The following is a 19,807-nucleotide window of genomic DNA, read 5'->3' on the forward strand; positions in this document are numbered from 1 at the left end:
TCGTTTGACCCAGTATTTTTCATACAATGTTTTTCTACTAACCAACTCTTTTTCACAACAAAAAAGTTATCCAGTATGTTGGCTTTACTTAAAGTCTCAATGCATGGGAAAAAATGGGTGGTAAAAAAAAAAGGGAAGGGAATGGTTATTGAAACACACAGAGGAAGTTATAAATCTTTATATCATATACAGGACAGATTGGAACAATATAAGCTCTCTGAGTTTTCTTAAATAATGTACCTAAAAACTCTCTGTGGGCAAGTAGGAAATCTGTTTTCAATATCGTCTACTTCTAAGCAAAAAATATAATTTATGTTAAAGAAAGGTTTTATTGGTGGGGGTTTTCAACCAAAAATTAATGCAAATATCTCGTCAGAAAATACTGTTTGAAAGCCAGGAAGTTTAGTTGCAGTCACTGTTCAGAACACTGCCCTGCACATTATAAGAACAGCAAAGAAGAGAAGAATAGATCATGCCCAGTTCTAAATCAGAGTAAAAAATGAAACCATAGTGCAGATGCCTTCCAACACTTCAAAAGGAATTAGCCTCGATGTCCAAATGCAAGACTTTTTGGCAGGCAAATGTTTTATTTTCACTGTAGCAGATTGCTATGAATCCCTACTCAGTGAGAGTCAGAACAGAATTGTACCAATTGCATCTGCTTTTAGCAGGAGTTTTTTGTAGTAAATAACCTCTGGAGTTATTTTATAATGTGAATTATCTTGTAGTCTTTTGATACTATGATGATTTCTTCTGCAGTGCAATATTTTGGGTTCCACAGCCATACTTTAAAAGTGTGGATTCTAATCAATGACAGAAAAGAATGAATATTAAGTGAAATCAGCCAAGAAGGAGATAAATTTTCTGCACAGGAATGCAGTGTATCAGAAGAGCACTCAGGAAGAGATTCTGCTAAAGCCAACAGCACAGGATCTGTACAAAGGAGTTCCCTACCATGGGAAATTACTTCTGCTACCAAAAACAATGCTTCAACTATGCAAATGGAAAGTTCAATTTCTTAATTAGTAATAGCTGGAAATATCTGAAGAAAACTACCTATAGTTAAAAATCTGTCATCTTGGAAAATGTGTGCAGACAGTATAAGGAATACAAATTAATATATTTTTAGCTGCTATTTATGATTTTCTTGGGCCATTGAGGTTTTGGGTGCTAGATGGGTTTACACTTACAGAAAAGTGTTGAGTACCACTAGACAGCAAGAGCTTCCCAGTAGGTTACTGTAATGTAGTGTATCAAACACAGTCTGTTCAGAATTTAGATCTAGTAAACTACTAAGGTTTTAAACATTTCTTCAGAATCTGAAGTTTCCCGAGGTTTTCCATTTCCATTGATATACTACTTATACCCTTAGTGCAATAACACACATGAATGCCCATCTCTGGCAATTCAGGCAACTGACCATTAGGGAAACAGAGAAAGAGTGCTTCTGGTAGGGCTAATAGGGGCAGTGCAGAGCCTACTGGAAACTCTGCCAATTTGCAAAGCTCCCAGAAGAAACCTCTTAAGGACTTCTTGCACCAAGAAGAAAGGATGACCTGATTATATTTTACATCTTGTTTTCTTATACTGTGTTTACCACCTCATAAAACAGGAAGGCTTTAACTCAGGGTTTTTTGTATTTTTAAGTGTTTGCAGTCCAAGGACTTTGTGCTTTGTGCACTTACTGCGCCTGAAACTTCTGTTAAAGAAAAAAAAAAAGCAAAGCAGACGCTATTAGCTAGTTTAATAATAAACATTCATAGTCTCCTATAGACATTGATTTCTTACCTATTAAATAGAATGAAACCACTGAAGTTTTAGACTATTGCTATTTCTAAAATTACATTTGAGTCCTGGTGCTGTCATTAAGAGCTCATTCAAAAGGAATGTTGTCATATTTCTGTATAAATATTTAACACTGTGCTATGCCAGAAAAGTGATGATAGTAAACAATATCACGAGGTCTGCTGGACTGGTATAACAGTTTACCATGTTTTGCTTTGCTAGTCACTGTCACAGACACTGCAAAAGTGACAGTACCTGACAGTGATAGTTTTCACTGCATGGTGCATATTATTACTATTGATTTGTTCTGCATAGTTATCCCTTTTCCAATGAGTTCGGTGTACTTTTCACACACATTTCATCAAGGATCAAATTATGAAGCAAGGAAAGACTCCTGTTATAGTCCATTACGTAGGTAATCATTGCTGCTACATATTATTTGTTGTTTCCCGACAATGAGGTTTCTATGTTACCGAGTTTTCCACAGAAGAATTATGAAGTAGCTGAGACTTGGGTGGTCTACTTCTTATCTTTGGAATTACTTTGCTTCACATTTAGTAGTTCAAGTGCCAAACAAGTACAGAATTGTGTGTTTGTGCATAGACTATATGACAGTAATGAAGGTGATTTTCTGTTACTTCAGAAATGGTATCTATGGTACCTTTTCCCTCTTCCTGACTTCTGTGAGCAATGTGGTTATTAGAAGTATTAGCAATAGGCTTAACAAAAATCTCTATCTGTCTTGAAGCCATGACAGTAATAGAAGCTAGATTTTATTTTTTTCCATGAAGGAAATTGTGAGACATTTTGGGATATTTTAATCATAAATTTTTAGACTTTGTTTTTACAATAATAAGGGAGCAGAGATCCCTTAAGTCAGGAAGGGTGCAATTTCCTAGGCCTTTCCTTCAGCCTTTCAGAATTTAAGATGTAGAATTCAAGAATGTGTATGTAGGTATATGTTGTGCTTCCATCTTCCATGGTCAGCTACATCTAGTAATAAAAATGTGGAGCAGTAGAAACCTTTGTGACATCACAATCTATGCAAACTTTGATTTTCTAAGCAATCTGTTGCAATGGTGAAATAAGTAATGACTTCTTATTGTAAAGTACTTTCTTTCTAGGAGTTATGGTAGGAAAAATATTTCTTTTTTACTGCTTATGACCTATAATTGACAATCTTTGCACTGCCTTCATTGGCATAAATATCTGCTTCAACTGTAGAAAAATATCGAGATTTGCTGTCATAAACCAAAAAAATTGACCAATAAATCTCATTAGAGGAGGTAAAAATGTGGAGAGAGATGTGTAAAATAAAGAAGTATGCCTTTGAGAAGGACTGGTTAACATGGTGTATAGACTTATATATGACTGATACCACTTATTGTGAAATGTGTAATACAACATGTCCAAATGGCTTTGCAGGTGAGAGTGTATATACATTTGCAATTGCAAAATACCTTTTGGAAGTGATATTTTCCTTCTCTGACTTCATGGAGTACAATCTAGAGAAACGTCAAGAAGGATCTTTTCCGTTTCTGCTTTCTTGCTTGCTTGTATTACCTTCTTTGCAAGATTAACTCTGATTTTTCTGTAACAGGCACATAGTTGTCTGTGGTCACATAACACTTGAAAGCGTGTCCAACTTCCTGAAGGACTTCCTGCACAAGGATAGGGATGATGTCAACGTAGAAATCGTCTTTCTGCATAAGTGAGTAATCTTTCAAGATTAGTCTTATCATCAATTACTAAAGCTCTTTAAATTAAGCCTGATCTTATGAGAAGACAGAGAATCTTTCAAACTCCAAATAATCGTAAAATTAATGTTTTCAATTGCTGTTATTAACAATATGTTTTGAAAAATAGTTGTTTTCTACATTTTTGATAACACATTGTTAGGTATACGTATTTCAAGCAGATAGACTTCAGACCCAGTTGTGTCATCTGTGAGGTAGATAGCTAAATGCATTGTTGAAGTGGGAGTGGAGTTATGAAATAAAAAATATTGGAATACTAATAAATATATGGGAGAATTCTTTTTAGTGGTAAATATTTATGAAGAAACTGCCTAAATTACTAACATTAGTAAAACTAAAGAAAAACACTGTATGTCATATGAACTTATGCTAGTACATTTTCACCTTGGATTTGTCTAGGAAAAATGTTTATTTCATATTGCAAAATATTTATAAAAAGAAAAATGTAGGTGTGGATTTAATTTTAATATAAATGAGATACATTACAGATATGTCGAAGATAGAAATTAAATTCTTATCACACTGATAATCAATACTGCTCTTTTACCCATATATACATACCTACATACACATAGTCTCTTGCCTTTTTCTGATGTGGAATTTGGAAAAGTGCCTGAAGGTGGTTGTTGCTTCTTGTGGGCTCTACATTATGTGTAATACAATATCAAATGGGAATGCTTAGGGGAGAAGTTGCTAGAAAAGGCCATGTGATAGGAGACAGTATGAAAAGGTCTTTTCTGCTCTGGAATGGCATCTGTTTAAAAGTGTTGCTAGCTATGAACGAGTAATATTTTTGCGTTCAGAGCACGTTCGGCACTTTTTGTCAAAGAAAATGATTAAAAAGTTAAGGAATCATATGTGATGATTTAAGAATGGAAGCTGAAAACCAAGAGTCAGCAGCACTTGCACAATTTTATCATCTAGTCTTTTCAAACTGAACTAGAGATAATATCCTCAAGTAACTACATCATTTCTTTGCATCCCCTCTCTCTGTAATAACAAGAAGTGACTGTGAGGGGAAATCGAAGGTCTTGATTTCCACAGTGAAAGTACGTGGTGACAGGAATCAGGAAACTGCACGTTCACGTGAAAGGAGTTTAGCACCTTGCTACTTGTTTGTGCCTGCTTTCTTCTGTACCTTCACCGACAAATACTTGCATGTATCTGTTTTGTTTTCCTATTAAATTTAGCATTTGGCATGGCAAAGGTCTCATGCACTTACTGTGAAGCTATTAAATCCCTTCTGTTTTAATGAGTGGCATCAGAACAGATATTTACAAGGTTGTTGCCACATTATGTAATTGACTGTGATCCATTTAATTTTTTTTTTTTTATTTCTGGCAAAATGAAATGAGACAGAAGGTCACAGCATCATTATGTCTGTTTTATTTGCAGCTCACACAAGCCACAGGATTCCTAGAGGGTTTCTTTTTCTGGTTTTTAGTGATTTTTGCATTGAGCTCTTTTATTCATGCAGTCTGCCATTTTGAGAATGGTGGGGACATGGAGAGCATGATTGTGTTACTAGATAAATTCCAGGCAGAAAGCTGTGAGAGGATGTTTTCAGATGTTTGCACCCATACTTCTGCATTCATATTTGTGAGAAACTGCCAAAGGATGAACATGGATAGCAGCACAATGAAGTGAGCCAGAAGCACTGTGGACAGAAATAAGAAAGTGAAAGCAATATAGTGTTTATCTTTTAAGTATTGCACACTGTTGCCACATCACAGAAAAAGCATCAACAGAAGTAATAAATGGGTGGGTTTGTAAATGAAGGAAATGGTGCAGTTATGGAAGCTGATTTCTCATTTTTGCTTGTGTTTTCTTCCTCTTCCCAATGCAGTATCTCCCCTAACCTTGAGCTGGAAGCTCTTTTTAAACGACACTTCACTCAGGTGGAATTTTATCAGGGTTCAGTCCTTAATCCCCATGACCTGGCGAGAGTGAAGGTAACAGCTCTGTTGTTCTGTTCTCCTGCTAATTGACTTTTTTAAAGTACTCATTGCATTATTTGGAAAAAAAACAGTAAAGCCCTTCATCATGTAACCCCAAAAGATTGGTTTTCCATCTCTGTTAGCTTGACTAATAAATTATAATGTCTGTCCTTGTAAACCTTTTTTCCCCTATATCTTTAGATTTTCAAAACTACAGTAACAATGACTTAAGACCAATGACTTAAGACACATTGTCTGCCATTCCATTGAACTCTTTATGAATGTTTCATTGAGGTTTCAAGAGTCTATTTTACATTAATGTTTGATATAGCAGAACATTGTCTTACAGTAGCGGCTTAAAATACTCATTTTTCACCTCCTGAACCTTTTTATATTGTCTAGAATACTGAAAGAAAAATACATTTTAAGATTTTTTGATAATTAAGCTAAAATTAGATAGTTTTATTTTCTAGAATTCTAAATGGTAAATTTTTTTGTACTCTTAAAGCAAAGCATGAAGATTAAAAAATTTTAAGGAAAAACCGAGTTGTCAGATACATTAGTAACTTTTTTGTTTCTTTTTTTTTTTTAAACTCCAGCAGAATGTAAACTGTCTACTTAAGCCAAGAATATTTTAGCACAGTGTTGTTAATCCTTTCTGGGGTTCTAATCACATCTTTTGTCCATTTTGCCTGCAGAAATTGCTTAACCTTTTGTAGCCCAATGCACACAATTTCAATTCATCAGAACATGTTCTAATTATGACGATAAAATTGTGTGTTTGTATTTTGTGTTCTGTATTCCCCCCTTATTTGTGTTGATAGTTGGTTATACATACTGAAAAATAATTTTTTCATATGCTTTGAGTTCTGTAAAGCTAAGGTTTTTCTGAATCTAGAGATCCTGTGAACAGATCAGTTGTCTTCCTCTTACTTTCTAAATCTGGTGCTCAGATTCTAAATCATCAGTTCAACCTCCTCTTCCTGTCTATAATAGGAGGTACTTAAATTCCCAAAGAAAGCTGCAGGACTTGTGGGAGCACTGTCCTGATGTAACAGGAACTTTGTATGGATTGAGAGATCTAAATTCCAATATCTGGTCACAAAAGATTAATGTTAACACCTTCATGGCTCAGCTGATACAAAGTAAGAGTCGACAATTGAACTACTAACCTGCTCTGATCATCATAATCAAGTTTCAAGGAACTGCTGTGTGTGTATGAGAGCAGTTATAATCACTCACATTAACTCACATTAGCCTAGTAACACTTTTGATTAGCAGTATTAAGAACTGACACTCACACTCACAATGGCAGTGCTGGATTCCCTGATACTTTATGATGAAAGAAGAGCTGGAAAGAGACGTTGCTATACATGTTTTCTTTTTCTTTGGTGTCTCAGATAGAGTCAGCAGATGCGTGCCTAATCCTTGCCAATAAATACTGCGCTGACCCAGATGCTGAAGATGCCTCCAATATTATGAGGTAAACTCTGGAGTTTTTAATAGCTTTTTGGTTCTTAACTCAGATTAGATGATTTTCTGATCTGTTGCACTTAAAGAACACTGTAGGATTATTTTTTTTTTTTTTTGACAAATTGAAAGTGTCACAAAAGTTCAGAGGTGAGACTATCCTCAATTCCTACCTAAACTATTTGATTTGGCTGCTTTATTGTGCCTCAGAAGAGACACTTGGAGCACAAGCTTTGGTACTCAGTAATTTTGCAGGACCTAGGTTGAGTATTCATAGCTGAATGGAGAGAGGAAGGGGAATGCAGTTCTGTTGTTGCAACAATATGAGAGTTCATGTACTACACGGGCTGCTATTAATGATGGGGCAGAAGAACACTTCATCACTTCACACCTTGCTTCCCCCTGGTATATCTGCTCCTACAAGCAATGTGCTGCTCAGGGGATAGCAAAATATATAGTAGAGTGGTCTCCTATCTCCATCCTGCTTTTTTTACGCTGAAGACCAATCATTACTTTTTTTGATTGACAAGCCATTTACCACAATAGGGACCACTAATCTCCTCCTGCTTTCCTCCTTGAAGTCTCTGAAGGAAGGAGATGAAACAGTCAGTCAGTAGGTGGCCAATCAGTAGAGTTACAACAAACCCATGCCATTCCATGTTTTATGTTTTGTTCATCCTGCTCTTGTTTTAATGAGATTGATTCGTTAGAAGTTCTCTATCATTGGATTGGCCAGTGTTATGAACAAATTTGATTGGCTTGTCAGATGTTTGCATGCTGTGCAAGGAAGGGTAGAAATAAAAAATGAGTTATGAAATTGCTCCTCTGGTAAACTTTCACTGCGTGCAAGAGATGTGGCTGTCTGAGGAAGATGCAGGGCTTAAATATGCCTAATTTCATTTTACAAGCTTGGTGTGGGTTGCAATGCGAGAAACTTTATTTTGACATTGATTACATAAATACATTAAAATATTCCAGTTGGAGATTAGTGAATTCTTAAAAGATTTAATACATTTAATGTAATAAAATGCAAAAGTGTAATTTTAAAGTGGAATTCTCTGGTGTTTTCTCACAATTTAATTAAAAAAATTGAATGTTTAATTAAACAACTCAGTGAGAAAGGGAAAATTAGAAGAAAGACTTGTTAAAGTAATGCAATTTTTTTATGTTTCCCATTCTAGCTTTGATATGCTTCAAAGCACAAGCCAGACTAGCAGTTTTCAAGATACTTCTACAAAACAGCGATGTAAACACTTATGGCCTTCAGTCTTATGAGACTGATGGTACCATAATAAGTAATTTTTTTTTTAATTGTTTTGTCTTCTTTCTCTACCTTTAGTTTGTAAATACAAAACTGATTTTTTTGGCCTGTTCATCTCTTTAATTTTGTTCAATGCTTTTTTGTAGTGCATTATCAATCCAAACATTTCTCAAGCAATTTTTTTCCATCCACTTAAAATCTATACACAGTTGAGTATATCTTACGCTCATGAAGTAATTAAGAATGCAGAGAAGCTGCAGATTATGAAAGTAGCCCCATATTTTATAAATTCAGCGTTCAGATATCAATTTTGATATTGAGCTTTGGAGTAGTCCATAAAAATTAAGATGAATTTGAGTGTGTAAAATCATTATTTGAGGTACTTCAATATGATGAATGTCGAGCAGGTATAAATAAATAATATGTGATGGGGAAGGAAGAAAGGGATTTTTTCAGACATTTATCATTGGAAAACTTGATCAATTATGTTGATACAAAGACATGAAGGATAATCACTGAAGATGACATAATAGTTCCAAGTGTATTATTTTCCTAGGAGAATAAATGGAATATCTGAACAGTTTTGCTAAAACAAGTCTCTTTTTCTGCAGCCTTCATAAGAGAAAACATTCAACTGAATATTTCCTGATGTTTGTTTTTCTCTATTATTAGCCACTAGTTATTATCTCAATTTGACTAGGTGTATATATTGCATAGTTCTGACTTCAATCGATATGCTTTACAGCCAGATGGATATGAGGGTACAATTTTAATTGTGGACATGCAACACAGTGGAGTTATTTGGATGCATTATCTAAATATCCTATCAGTTAAAAGGTACTTTATTAGTTTTTCCTTTTCTTTTTAGAGTAATTTCAATAAAGAATTATCATCCGAAGATAAGAATTATCACTCAGATGTTGCAGTATCACAATAAGGTAATATGATGACCAACAATGTTTCTCTTCGGTTTTTTGGTACATTGCATTCACTCCTACATAACTAGTTCCACTAATAATAAGCCTTTTTCTTTCCAAAGTAAAACGTCCTAATAAGCCTTGTCATGTAATCTAGTTGCAAAGCAATTCAGTTTTATTTATATATGCAGGGGACTTTATCAAAATCCTGACATTTATTAGTTGCCTAGGATCTAATTCTCAAAGCTACAGTGTCCATAGTTGCTATTGATTCCAGATTAGCTTTTAACTGCCTAACTTCTATAAGTATTGCATAGTTTATTATGCTAGAATTACCCAGGATTGATTAGTGGCCTCTAGGCAATTAATCTGAAGTTGGTTCTTTGTTCATAATTAAAAAAACCCCAAACAAAACAAAACCAAATTCCAAGTAGTGATTATTGTCTTATGGGAGATTATTGTGATATTTTGATTATGGCATGACAATGTAGACCTGAAATTGCCCAACAACAGGCACAAAATAAATAATAGTATTCCATTCATATGCATTACCATAATATACATTCATATAAAACATAGCTGAGTTGTGGAATTTGCTGCTATAAATACTGTGGAGTTCAAAATTATAAATTCACTTTGGAAAATAATTTGGAAAATTTTTTGATGCAGGTTTGTGGACTTTAAACACAGTGAAGTCAGTTTATTCAATCCTGAGATGAGGAAGTCCATAAACTGCTGATTATCAGGGTTAGGAAGAGTATATTAGAGAACAGACTACTCAAATGTGACCTGCTTGTTTTATTATTTCTGAAAGCATCAAACACTGCCCACTGTTTGAGAGGCAGGTTGACTGGGTAGATCTTCATTCAATGAAATACACAATAAATCTCGTAGTAAGGACGTTTGCTAACAGCTCCTTGCACCTGTAACCTTTAGCTATACCAAGAGCAATTACTGTTGCTTGCTGTGTCCTCTTCCTGTATGTTATGGAAGAAGCCTGTCTTTTTATAGAATAAAAACAAGGTGTCTCTCTGCTTTAAACAGGTTCAGAGGGAGAGATCTTTTAAATACTACAGTTTTCGTTTATTATTCCAGTGAATGTGTCTTCAAGAATAGCTTTTATCAAAGTGCTGAACTGTGGTATTAACTTAGGAAGGGAAACAAGGATGTAGGCCTCTGTGTTTCCTTATGTCTATACAAATGTAGAAGGTACATGTAAGGGAAAATCCAATAGAGTTATGCCAATAACTGAAAAATATTTATAGCTATATAACTGACCAGTGTCAATGTGTGTCTTGAACATCTATTTTTTTCTCCTTATAAGAATCAGTCTTAGAAAAAAATTCAGATTTTCACTGTCAAGTGCTATCCTTCAGGGTGGAAGAAATTAAATAGAAAACACAGAAGATGTTCTATGCCTTTTTAAATGACAATGTCCAATAGAGGTTGCAGCTTCACATGAGTTCTAATCTAAGTTGTGTTAGCTTCCTGTATACTATATATGTTCCTTATCAGTCAGGCTGTAGCTTAAAGTGCTGTGAAAGGAATATACAGAAGGGAAGGAAAACTTTACAGTATTCTCTTTGTTCAGGTGTGAGGATGGGTCTGACAGAGTGTCAAAGCCAGCACATGTCTTGAGAAATGTAAGATTTTGTCTGTAATAAGTAAGAGCGGAACACTTCTTAGCATAGAATTAAGCTCTGAAGTACTTGAACTTCTTCTGCCTACTCAGAAAACATTAAGCCATTAACAGAGAAAATCATTCACTGCTATTTTCTTCAATACCATACTATATTTCAGGAAGTATTTTTGGTTACTCACCTGGGGGATATTTTGTTTATTTGTTTTCCAGGCCCATCTGCTAAATATCCCAAGTTGGAACTGGAAAGAAGGGGATGATGCAATCTGTCTTGCTGAGCTCAAGCTGGGTTTCATAGCCCAGAGCTGCCTGGCACCAGGCCTTTCAACAATGTTAGCCAACCTCTTCTCTATGAGGTCATTCATAAAGGTAATGTCTTGTCTCATTAGAATGTATTAGTCTGCAATTCAGGTTGTCAGAGAGTTGAGTAGAGAACATGACTCAAATGTGAAGCAGATAGGAAGACATTAACAGATTTTGTAAGACTGAAAAAAACAGCACACAATTCCCATACAAAAGTTTTCTCCTGCATATTAGGCAATGAACCAGATTCTGTTTAGGTATGTTTTTATTTTTATTCAGCAAGTGTCTGGCCTTTAAATGATTTTCCATAGCAGCATCCATTACTAGGGAGATATTTTCTGGTGTTTGGTGGTTTTGCTTGATTTTGGACAAACCACATGTTTGTATGAGAAAATTCACTGCTGCTAAAGCAAAAATAAGATTTATGGAAGTCCAATATAGCAACAAAGTGCCCAGAAAAAGGTCGTTTTGGTCTTTTACATCAAGTGAGTAAATAAAGAAAATGTGATAGAACCAAAGCCTGAACTTCCCACAACATCATTCATGTATTTGCTTCTCCTCAGTCTTAATTCAAATTATTTTAATAGTGATTTTAAATTTGCAGTGAGAAAATGAGAGATTCACAAAATGTTAAACTGGAGTATGGGGGAACTGTACTATAGACACACACATTTATGGCCTGGATTTGCAGCTAAAACATTTAAACAAGTCAAAAACTGGAAATGTAGAGCTAGCATGTTTCCAGAAAATATATCTAACCACTTCTGCCATTATCTTATCCACCTTAAATCCAATGTTTTCTTATTTTATAACATATTCTTATAATAATTCCAGTACAGTAGTAGATTAGACTATCTCACTGATGAACAGTTTTAAGATGTAGGCTCAGGTTTGCAATGCACTACTCAGATTATATTTCTATATACACAAGATAAGCATAAAAATAGCAATGAATTAGATTGGGAGGAAGCTATCAATGTCAGTTTTGCTCTTGTGTCTGTGATTATATACAGTTATAAACAGAGCAGTGTGCAAGACATACCTTAACTTGTGTGACTGCAAATGTCATCTTCAGATGGCACTAGGAGAAAAAAAATGCCATAAGATAGTGCATTGAGATGGCAATACTCTGTTAGAACTGGTTAAAAATATGTCTGCCACGTAACCAAGAATGAATTTTCTAGGCATGTAAAATGCACATCATCACTTCCAAAGATATCTGACTAATTTAAAATCTGAAGCCAAATAATGTATAAGAACTGAGACATATTTATGAGACTCCAACCTTATTGGTAATTACAAAAAGTTTGTTTATTTAGCTGAAAGGATGTTCTTTTTCATGTCTGTCTCACTCTGAAAACTTGCAAAAGAAACCTTACTGAGTGATGGCTGTGAATCAGAAGTGTATTGTAGCAGAGCAGCTACATTGATTAGAATTGCTGAAGAGGACTATATTGAAGAGAAATATTCCCATTCCCTAAAAAGAACTTTCACCCCTTTTCATTAAGAACATTGAAAATATTGTCAGGCCTTCATAAATTCCTTGGGCAAATACTATTAGTGGAGTCTCCCACAAGTCAGGAGATTGCCAGGAAAATGTACTGAAACTTCTGTATTTTTTAATGAAAGCTTGAAATGTGTGTTTGTTCCGCCTTCTTCATAACGTGATTAGAAAGTGATTTAATGTGCAATAAATGTTTGGTTGGTCAAACACAAATGAATGTGATTGATGGTGACGTTGCACACATTTAACTCATTATGTGTTACTTTTACAGCAAAATGATTTGTGTAAACAGTCTGCTCAGTATTAAAAGTAAAACAAACTAAGAAACCTCAAAATATTATATTTGTTCCTAATATTTTCCTTTTGGTTTTAGCTGTGTAATCTCATATGGAATCTTTTATGTTCTTTTTGGCACCAAACTGAACAAAAAGGAAGTCAGCTCAAAAAGATTAAGGTTCTGTAAACACTTAAAGACAGATAGATTGCACAACAAATTATATGTTAAGGACAAAATCCCCTCAACTTTACACCTGTAAACTAAATTTCAATAGTCTGGTTTTCTTATAGCAGAGACTGTTTTTGTTGTATTAATAAAGGGATAGAGACTATTTATTAACTTGAAAAGTCTCTGAAAAAGATGGAAATACTGTACTGTACTGTAATTTCTGTTTTGTTTGGACTACCAAATGTGTACCAGAAGTCTACCCATATGAGAAACATTGCAAAAAGCAGGTAAATGAAATAATAGGAAGAGGTGGTCAAATTTTGTCCCTCTATAAAATCATGCAAGCCAATATGAGTTAGTATTGTTGTGTAAATTAATAAAATGTGGAATGTGGCACTTGAGTGTAACGCAAGTCCACAACCACATTAGTTTTGTCTTTGCTCTATTGGTAAGACAGTCAGTACACTTAATTCCAGATCTGGAATTATCTGGAGCTGTCTCTGTTATCCACTAAGCTATTTTGAGAGCAGGAATGCTCTGTGGGCTCTTCTGGCAGCTTTTGCACACCCAGTGCAATGCCTACTTTACATTCCTTTCTAGTCCAGGCTGAAAGAGAGACATAATAAAACCACACAGATTTACATCAGTTGGGTGCTTACCTAAACTGATGGAACACATCAACATGTTTGCTATTTATTATTGGTCACTTAGGCAGCCTTGGTCTGTCTTACTGTGTGAAACTAGGGTATGCACAGTGAATTCCTTCAAATGTAGGAGAACTTTAAAGGAGGGTTGAGGAGGAAATGCAGCTTCTTGATTTGTTGTGAGTTTCTTCAGGAGACTGCAGAATAAACTGATTACATGATCCCCCTCACAGGATTTAGATTACATATTAATGTAGCCTGTTACCAGAGACATTCATTCTCTAAGAGATCTTGAATGCAATGTTTTTAATCATTGAGTGTAGAAATTAACACCTGTTGTGGTTTAAAACTGTTTGCTATTTAGTAATAGTATCAGTCCTTGTGATCACAGCATATTTGCCTTGGGCTGAAGTCTACCATGCAGTGCATTTTCAGTCAGTCATTTGAACAAGTGGACACCAATCTATCTTTTGCATCATGGCTGGATAGAAATACTGTCCTGGTTTTTAAATTTGAAAGTATTGGAAGTAGAGCCTGTGTGCCTTTCAGTTCAAACCCATCAAGGCCAGCATCTAAAAAAGAATTAGATGTCATGATATTTCAAGAATACTCTTAGTGCCTTGACTCACTGCAAGATTCTACATTATTATGAACAATGAAAAATGCTTAAATCTTTCATTTGAAATTAGAGTTAATCTCAATTAGCGTAGTTGCTGTTTTATAAAACATACTCCTTTTATACCAATTTTAAAAAACATTCTTGCATACGGAAAGCTGTGAAAATAATTGACTGAAATTGTAGTTTTCATAGTACTAAGGATATTTGTTAGCTTTGATTTAAGCAGACAATGGAATTGAGTAAAGAGGTAGTTGATAACTTATAATACTTGAGGAAATTCAATTATAAGACTGTAAATCTAAGATGCTTCACAGGACTGTAAGAACTGCTTTCAGCCAATTATTTATCTATATGTCAGATTTAGATATCCATATATAAAGACACAATAAAACTAGGCATTCACTCAAGCAATTTGTGCAACTGAAAGGGCATTATAGGTGAACATGAGGAAATGTTTAAACTACATTGCTTTCAATACCTTTTCAACTACCAATCAAGAATATTCAAGGATGTATTGTGTTAGGACAAGGGGTAAAGGCTTTAAACCAACAGAGCACAGGATTAGATTAGATATTAGGATGAAATTCTTTACTATGAGGCACAGGAACAGGTTGCCCAGAGAAGTTGTGGTTGCTCCATACCTGGAGATGTTCAAGACCAGTTGGATGGGGTTCTGAGCAACCTGGTCTAGTGAAAAGTGTCCCTGTCTACGGCATGAGGGTTGGAACTAGATGATTTTTAAGGTCCCTTCCAACCCAGACCATTCTGATTTTGTGTGTATTTTCTTTTTATTCTCATCTATGTTGTTAGAAAAATACATTAAACATCAGGAAGCGCTGGAGGCATTCTCAAAGGCTTTGTACTGTTTTATTCTCTTTCTGTGGTAGTGATGAGCTGATCTTATTCAATGCTAGGGAGCAGACTTTACGTCTGCTTTCATTGTGCTATAAAGGAATTTTCATTGTGTCACTTCCCTAATATTTATAAAGGCACTCCACCATCCTTTCCCTTGCAAAACACAATAAAAGATCCTAGGTCACACTGCAGCTCTAGCATTTGTTCTCTGTCTTGATAGTGATACTTAGATCTTCGCAGAAGAGATTATATAGCATTATCAGGTTCAGATATACTCAATCTCTTTCATGTAACTATTTATATCATTACACTGAAAAGCGAATGCTATGAACAAGATAGATCATGTGGAGCTACAGAGCTCCCAATAATTACACTGCCAAGGTGTAGGGCTGGGTGTATTAAGGTTTTTGGTTTTTCTCCTGCAATACTAATGGTTGTGCTTGCAAGATGAACATCATTTTTTCATATCTCTGTCACCATGTCTCACTAGGAATTGATTGCATTATGTAAATATATTTGCTGATAACAATGTTGTATCTATATACAGCCAGAGGAGAGGAGTATTGTAACTTAGAAAAAGATACAGATGAAAATTACATTTCTTCTCTTGGGATGCACTATGTAATTTTTCAGCTATTCTTCATATAGGCTATTGAATCAGTGGGTGATTTGTTTTATGACTATCTAGGAGACAGAATTGCAGTGTAATGTAGTCAGGGAAAGATAATCATGTACTTACCTTACTAGAGAGGAATTTGGAAGATATAGTTACAAGTCATTGTGGTGGTGTGGCACATTCTGTGTCAGGTCCAACGGTAACCTAAACTCTCTTCACCTTTTTTCTGAGTTATGGTTGGAGTAACTTAAATATTTGTTAGTATTTGTTAAAATTTCCTCTAGGGTTTATAAGGTTTCTAAAGTAAAAAATGGCTACTTACTGTTCATACCAACACAGCATCCTGTGATAATATTTTGCTATGATTTAATGTGAAAGTCAAAGGAAAATGCTATGTACTTAGTCTTAATAATTTATAGTGTGGTCACCAGTATAAGATAGTGAATGACTCCTTGTTGCTTCATCAACTACTAATTGTGCTGTCTTGTTATCTCTCTAGAATGTTACTTTTACTCATGTTGCTGCAGTATCAACTTGAACTACTTTAGTTGTTTAACTTCAGGGATAAAAATAACAAAATTATCTGCAAAGGCTATTCCTTAGGATCATGCAGGAGGTCTCTCATAAAGGCCAATGCTCATTTTTCTGTAAGGAAAGGCATATAAAAGAACCTTTTGTCATTTCTTGGTTATCTGCTTGAGGTCAAAAACATTTGATGAGTAAACGAAGTCCAAATTTAAAAAAAAAAAAAAAGAGGGTGTTTCAGAATTACCCTTTTTCAATTATTGTATCTTCATTCAACAGTTACACCTTATAGAAGGTCCGTAGAGGCCTGTGTTTGAGGATGGAAATACCATGCAAGAAATGAGAAGAGGGAAAAGAAGAAATGATAGCAGGCCCAAATAATATGATTAGGGGTTTGGTTGGCTTTTTTTCCCCACTGAAGTGGTTCACTGATGTTGTATTTGTGCATCTCATGTCTGTCGCTGCTCTTGTGTTGTTACTCACTGCAATGTTTTATTCTGTTCTAAATATTGTTTGGCATTACATTTTGCTTTAGTTGCTCTGCGAGCAAAGACACATCTCATTCCAAATCAGTATTTGACGGCTTAATTATTCACAAATTCTTATTGCCAAGTCAGTATTTATCAGTAAACAGTAAATTATCTGAGGATGGCATGTCCCATCCCTTGAAGTCAAGACCAGGTTGATGCTTTGAGCAACCTGATCTAGTAAAGGTGTTCCTGCCCATGGCAGAGGAGTTGGAACTAGTTCATCTTTAAAGGTCCTTTAAACGTCCTTTCCAACCCAAACCATTATGTGATTCTGTGATCAGAATTCCTGACTTCTCAAACTGACAGCTATCCACAGAAATAATGATGAGCAGTAGGTAAAGCTTGGTGTCACACAGAACTAAACTAGCATATTTGGCTTCCTGGAACCCACAATACTTAATACATATAGATTTATGCTTTCTGCTGGAATGTGTTTGTTCAGCCAACAAGCAAAGCTTTACCACAAAAAAGCTTTTACTGAAATGAAATCTACTCTCTTTGTCTCAACTGTGTTAATTCATATTGTACAAAGGTAGAAAGTACAAGTATTCAGACATTGCTGTCAGGACCTGAAAGAGGGTAGACTAGTAATTATTTGAAGTGACAAAATTGTCTTAATAATTGTAAAATTGAAACTACTGTAGGCTTTTCTTTGTTTTGCAAGTTAAAATCAAGGTTGTTTGTCTTTTACTAACTAGGTAAATACCAATCATAGTTTTACATTTTTACATTTGTGATAACATTAATTAGTAGCATCTTGAACTGAACTCATCTCAAATTCAGCTCTTTTTTGTTTCTATAAATTTTACATAAAATTTAACTATTCCCCTTTGTTGTCAGGCAAATGACATGTGAAATATCCATTTTGCACGTCCATATGGGACAGATTATTTCATCTGTACATTAACAGTTAAGTTTGTGCAACTTAGTCTTAATGTAGAGATAAGTATGGACAAGTAGTAGATAAGTATCAGTAGGCCCAGAGATGGACTGGACAACAGTAATTTAAATTATGGTTAAGTATTTTAATGAAAAATAAATGTGCATTATAAAGAATCAGAGTTATTTTGGAATTCAGTTCTTGAGATTAACTGAAGCAATAGACTTAAAAATAACATCACAAAGGCTTAAATTAGTCAAGATCATAATGAGTCCCAAAAGTATTTTTCCTCACTTTAAGGATTTTGAAATTAGTATCTAACTGACGTGGATTATAGGAGAAACTGATTATGTTTATCTGTGGGACCCTACTCTATTAAAACTTATGGTAACTGCAGGACTCAAGGAAATAAAAAAGAAATACTGAATACTGATGATTCTTAATAGTAAATTCAGTTCTAGCAGACCAGCAGTACTGCCTTTCAAAAGATACCAGGGAAAATATAATGATTCAGACGGAGATAAAATGGAATGATCATCTTTAGTACAGTGTTATAATGATCTTATAATAACATTTTATAGCATCCCAAATATCAACTATTCTTTAAATTCATTAATCAACAATTCATGGTATCCTAATAGAACATATCTTAAACACTCCAATCACTTCATGAAGGTTAATTTAACACTAACTGGTATCTATGAAGCTTGATCACTAATTCGTGAATGAGTTTGGTTTTTTCCAGTCCTTTCTTGGTCTTTGACAGAGGTGAATATTTGACTATAGGTCTGATCCTTCCTCCAAATCAAAACCATCTGCCTAAAGAAAAGAAAGCAAGGGAAGAAGGTAGAAAGGGAAACACATAATGCATTTGGGGTTTTTTTCCAACCCCAGGTGGTGTCAATCTAAGAAAAAGCCACAAAATAGACCATAAGTTACAAACATGCCCTTGCTATCATTACTCTTAGTTTTTTACCAAGCCTGCACTTTATCTGTTTTCTGTATATAGAGTTGCTGATCAGCAACATTTGCAAGTTTCCCATAAATAAAAGGGTTATAAAAAATGTGATATGAGTTCTCTGTGTGTGGTGGAGAAAAACACCATCCCACATGGTCTCTGAATGGTGACACAAGGTCTATGGAAGAAATTTTTCTTGATTGTTTGCAGCCCACTTGTCAGAGAGTATGTGATTTGGAATATCTCCATGTTTCAAGTTATTCTTGCAGTTGTTTACATCTGCAGAACTAAAGTAACTGGTTACTTGGCAGCCTATCAGCAGAAGAGAACTAAAAAAAAAAAAAAAAAAAAAAAAGAAAGAAAAAAAATTATTGTATCTTATATTTCACCAGTTTCATTTTTTTGAAAGAGTGCCTTTTGACTAATTTAACATGGGGAAAAAAAATGGTGAATCCCAAATTAGTACTTGGCCTGTAGGAAGGCTGTAGACTGCAATGACATCTCTCCTTAGTCTCCTCTTCTCCAGGCTGAACAGACCAAGTGACCTCAGCCACTCCTCTTACGGCTTCCCCTCCAGACCCTTCACCATCTTTGTAGACCTTTTTTGGATGCTCCTTAATATCTTTATATCTTTCCTATATTATGGTGACCAAAACTGCACACGATATTCTACCTTATTTGAGAAAATTAAAATCTTTAATCTCTCAATCTCTCTTTATACTTCTTTCCTGTTTACTATATAATCAGGTAGACTCTGGTTAATGAAAATGTGGTAATGTAAAATGTAACAAAAGAAATATATTGCATTATTTTGCTACTCTGATGTAATTGACATGTTTCTCTCTAATTTTATTATACTGTATTGTCATACATATTTTTTTGCTGCTGTGTATAATTCTTGCAAATATGAATTTCTCTGTTAGCGCAGTTTATGTGGCACAATTAGTGAATAAAACCAAAGAGATAATTACACACAGGAATGTCCAATTGTGGTTGAGATTTTTGCTCTATTTTAATGTGATGTAATATGTAGGGAAGCGACTCTTAGGACTCCTTAGGTATTTCAGGCTGTGTGTTTGTGATGGTTTCCATAGTTTTTCAAGAAATGTCTCTTTGTGAATGACAGTCAAACCTCAAACAAACTTTTTATGAGGGCACCAAT

At 34.8% G+C, this 19,807-nt stretch overlaps 1 protein-coding gene across 38 annotated transcripts in view; it reads left to right on the forward strand.

Moving 5' to 3' along the window:
* The window catches only part of KCNMA1 (potassium calcium-activated channel subfamily M alpha 1), a 468,105-nt gene that overhangs the window by 317,735 nt on the left and 130,563 nt on the right, over nt 1-19,807 (forward strand). For all 38 annotated transcript variants that reach the window (XM_064662590.1, XM_064662591.1, XM_064662592.1 and 35 more), the window contains 5 exons: nt 3,386-3,496; nt 5,389-5,494; nt 6,880-6,962; nt 9,079-9,148; nt 10,980-11,135. In XM_064662590.1, coding sequence (XP_064518660.1) covers nt 3,386-3,496; nt 5,389-5,494; nt 6,880-6,962; nt 9,079-9,148; nt 10,980-11,135 — 526 coding nt within the window. The remainder of the gene's footprint in view (nt 1-3,385; nt 3,497-5,388; nt 5,495-6,879; nt 6,963-9,078; nt 9,149-10,979; nt 11,136-19,807) is intronic.

The sequence above is a fragment of the Pseudopipra pipra genome, chromosome 8 (genome assembly GCF_036250125.1).
Source record: "Pseudopipra pipra isolate bDixPip1 chromosome 8, bDixPip1.hap1, whole genome shotgun sequence".
NCBI lineage: Eukaryota > Metazoa > Chordata > Aves > Passeriformes > Pipridae > Pseudopipra > Pseudopipra pipra.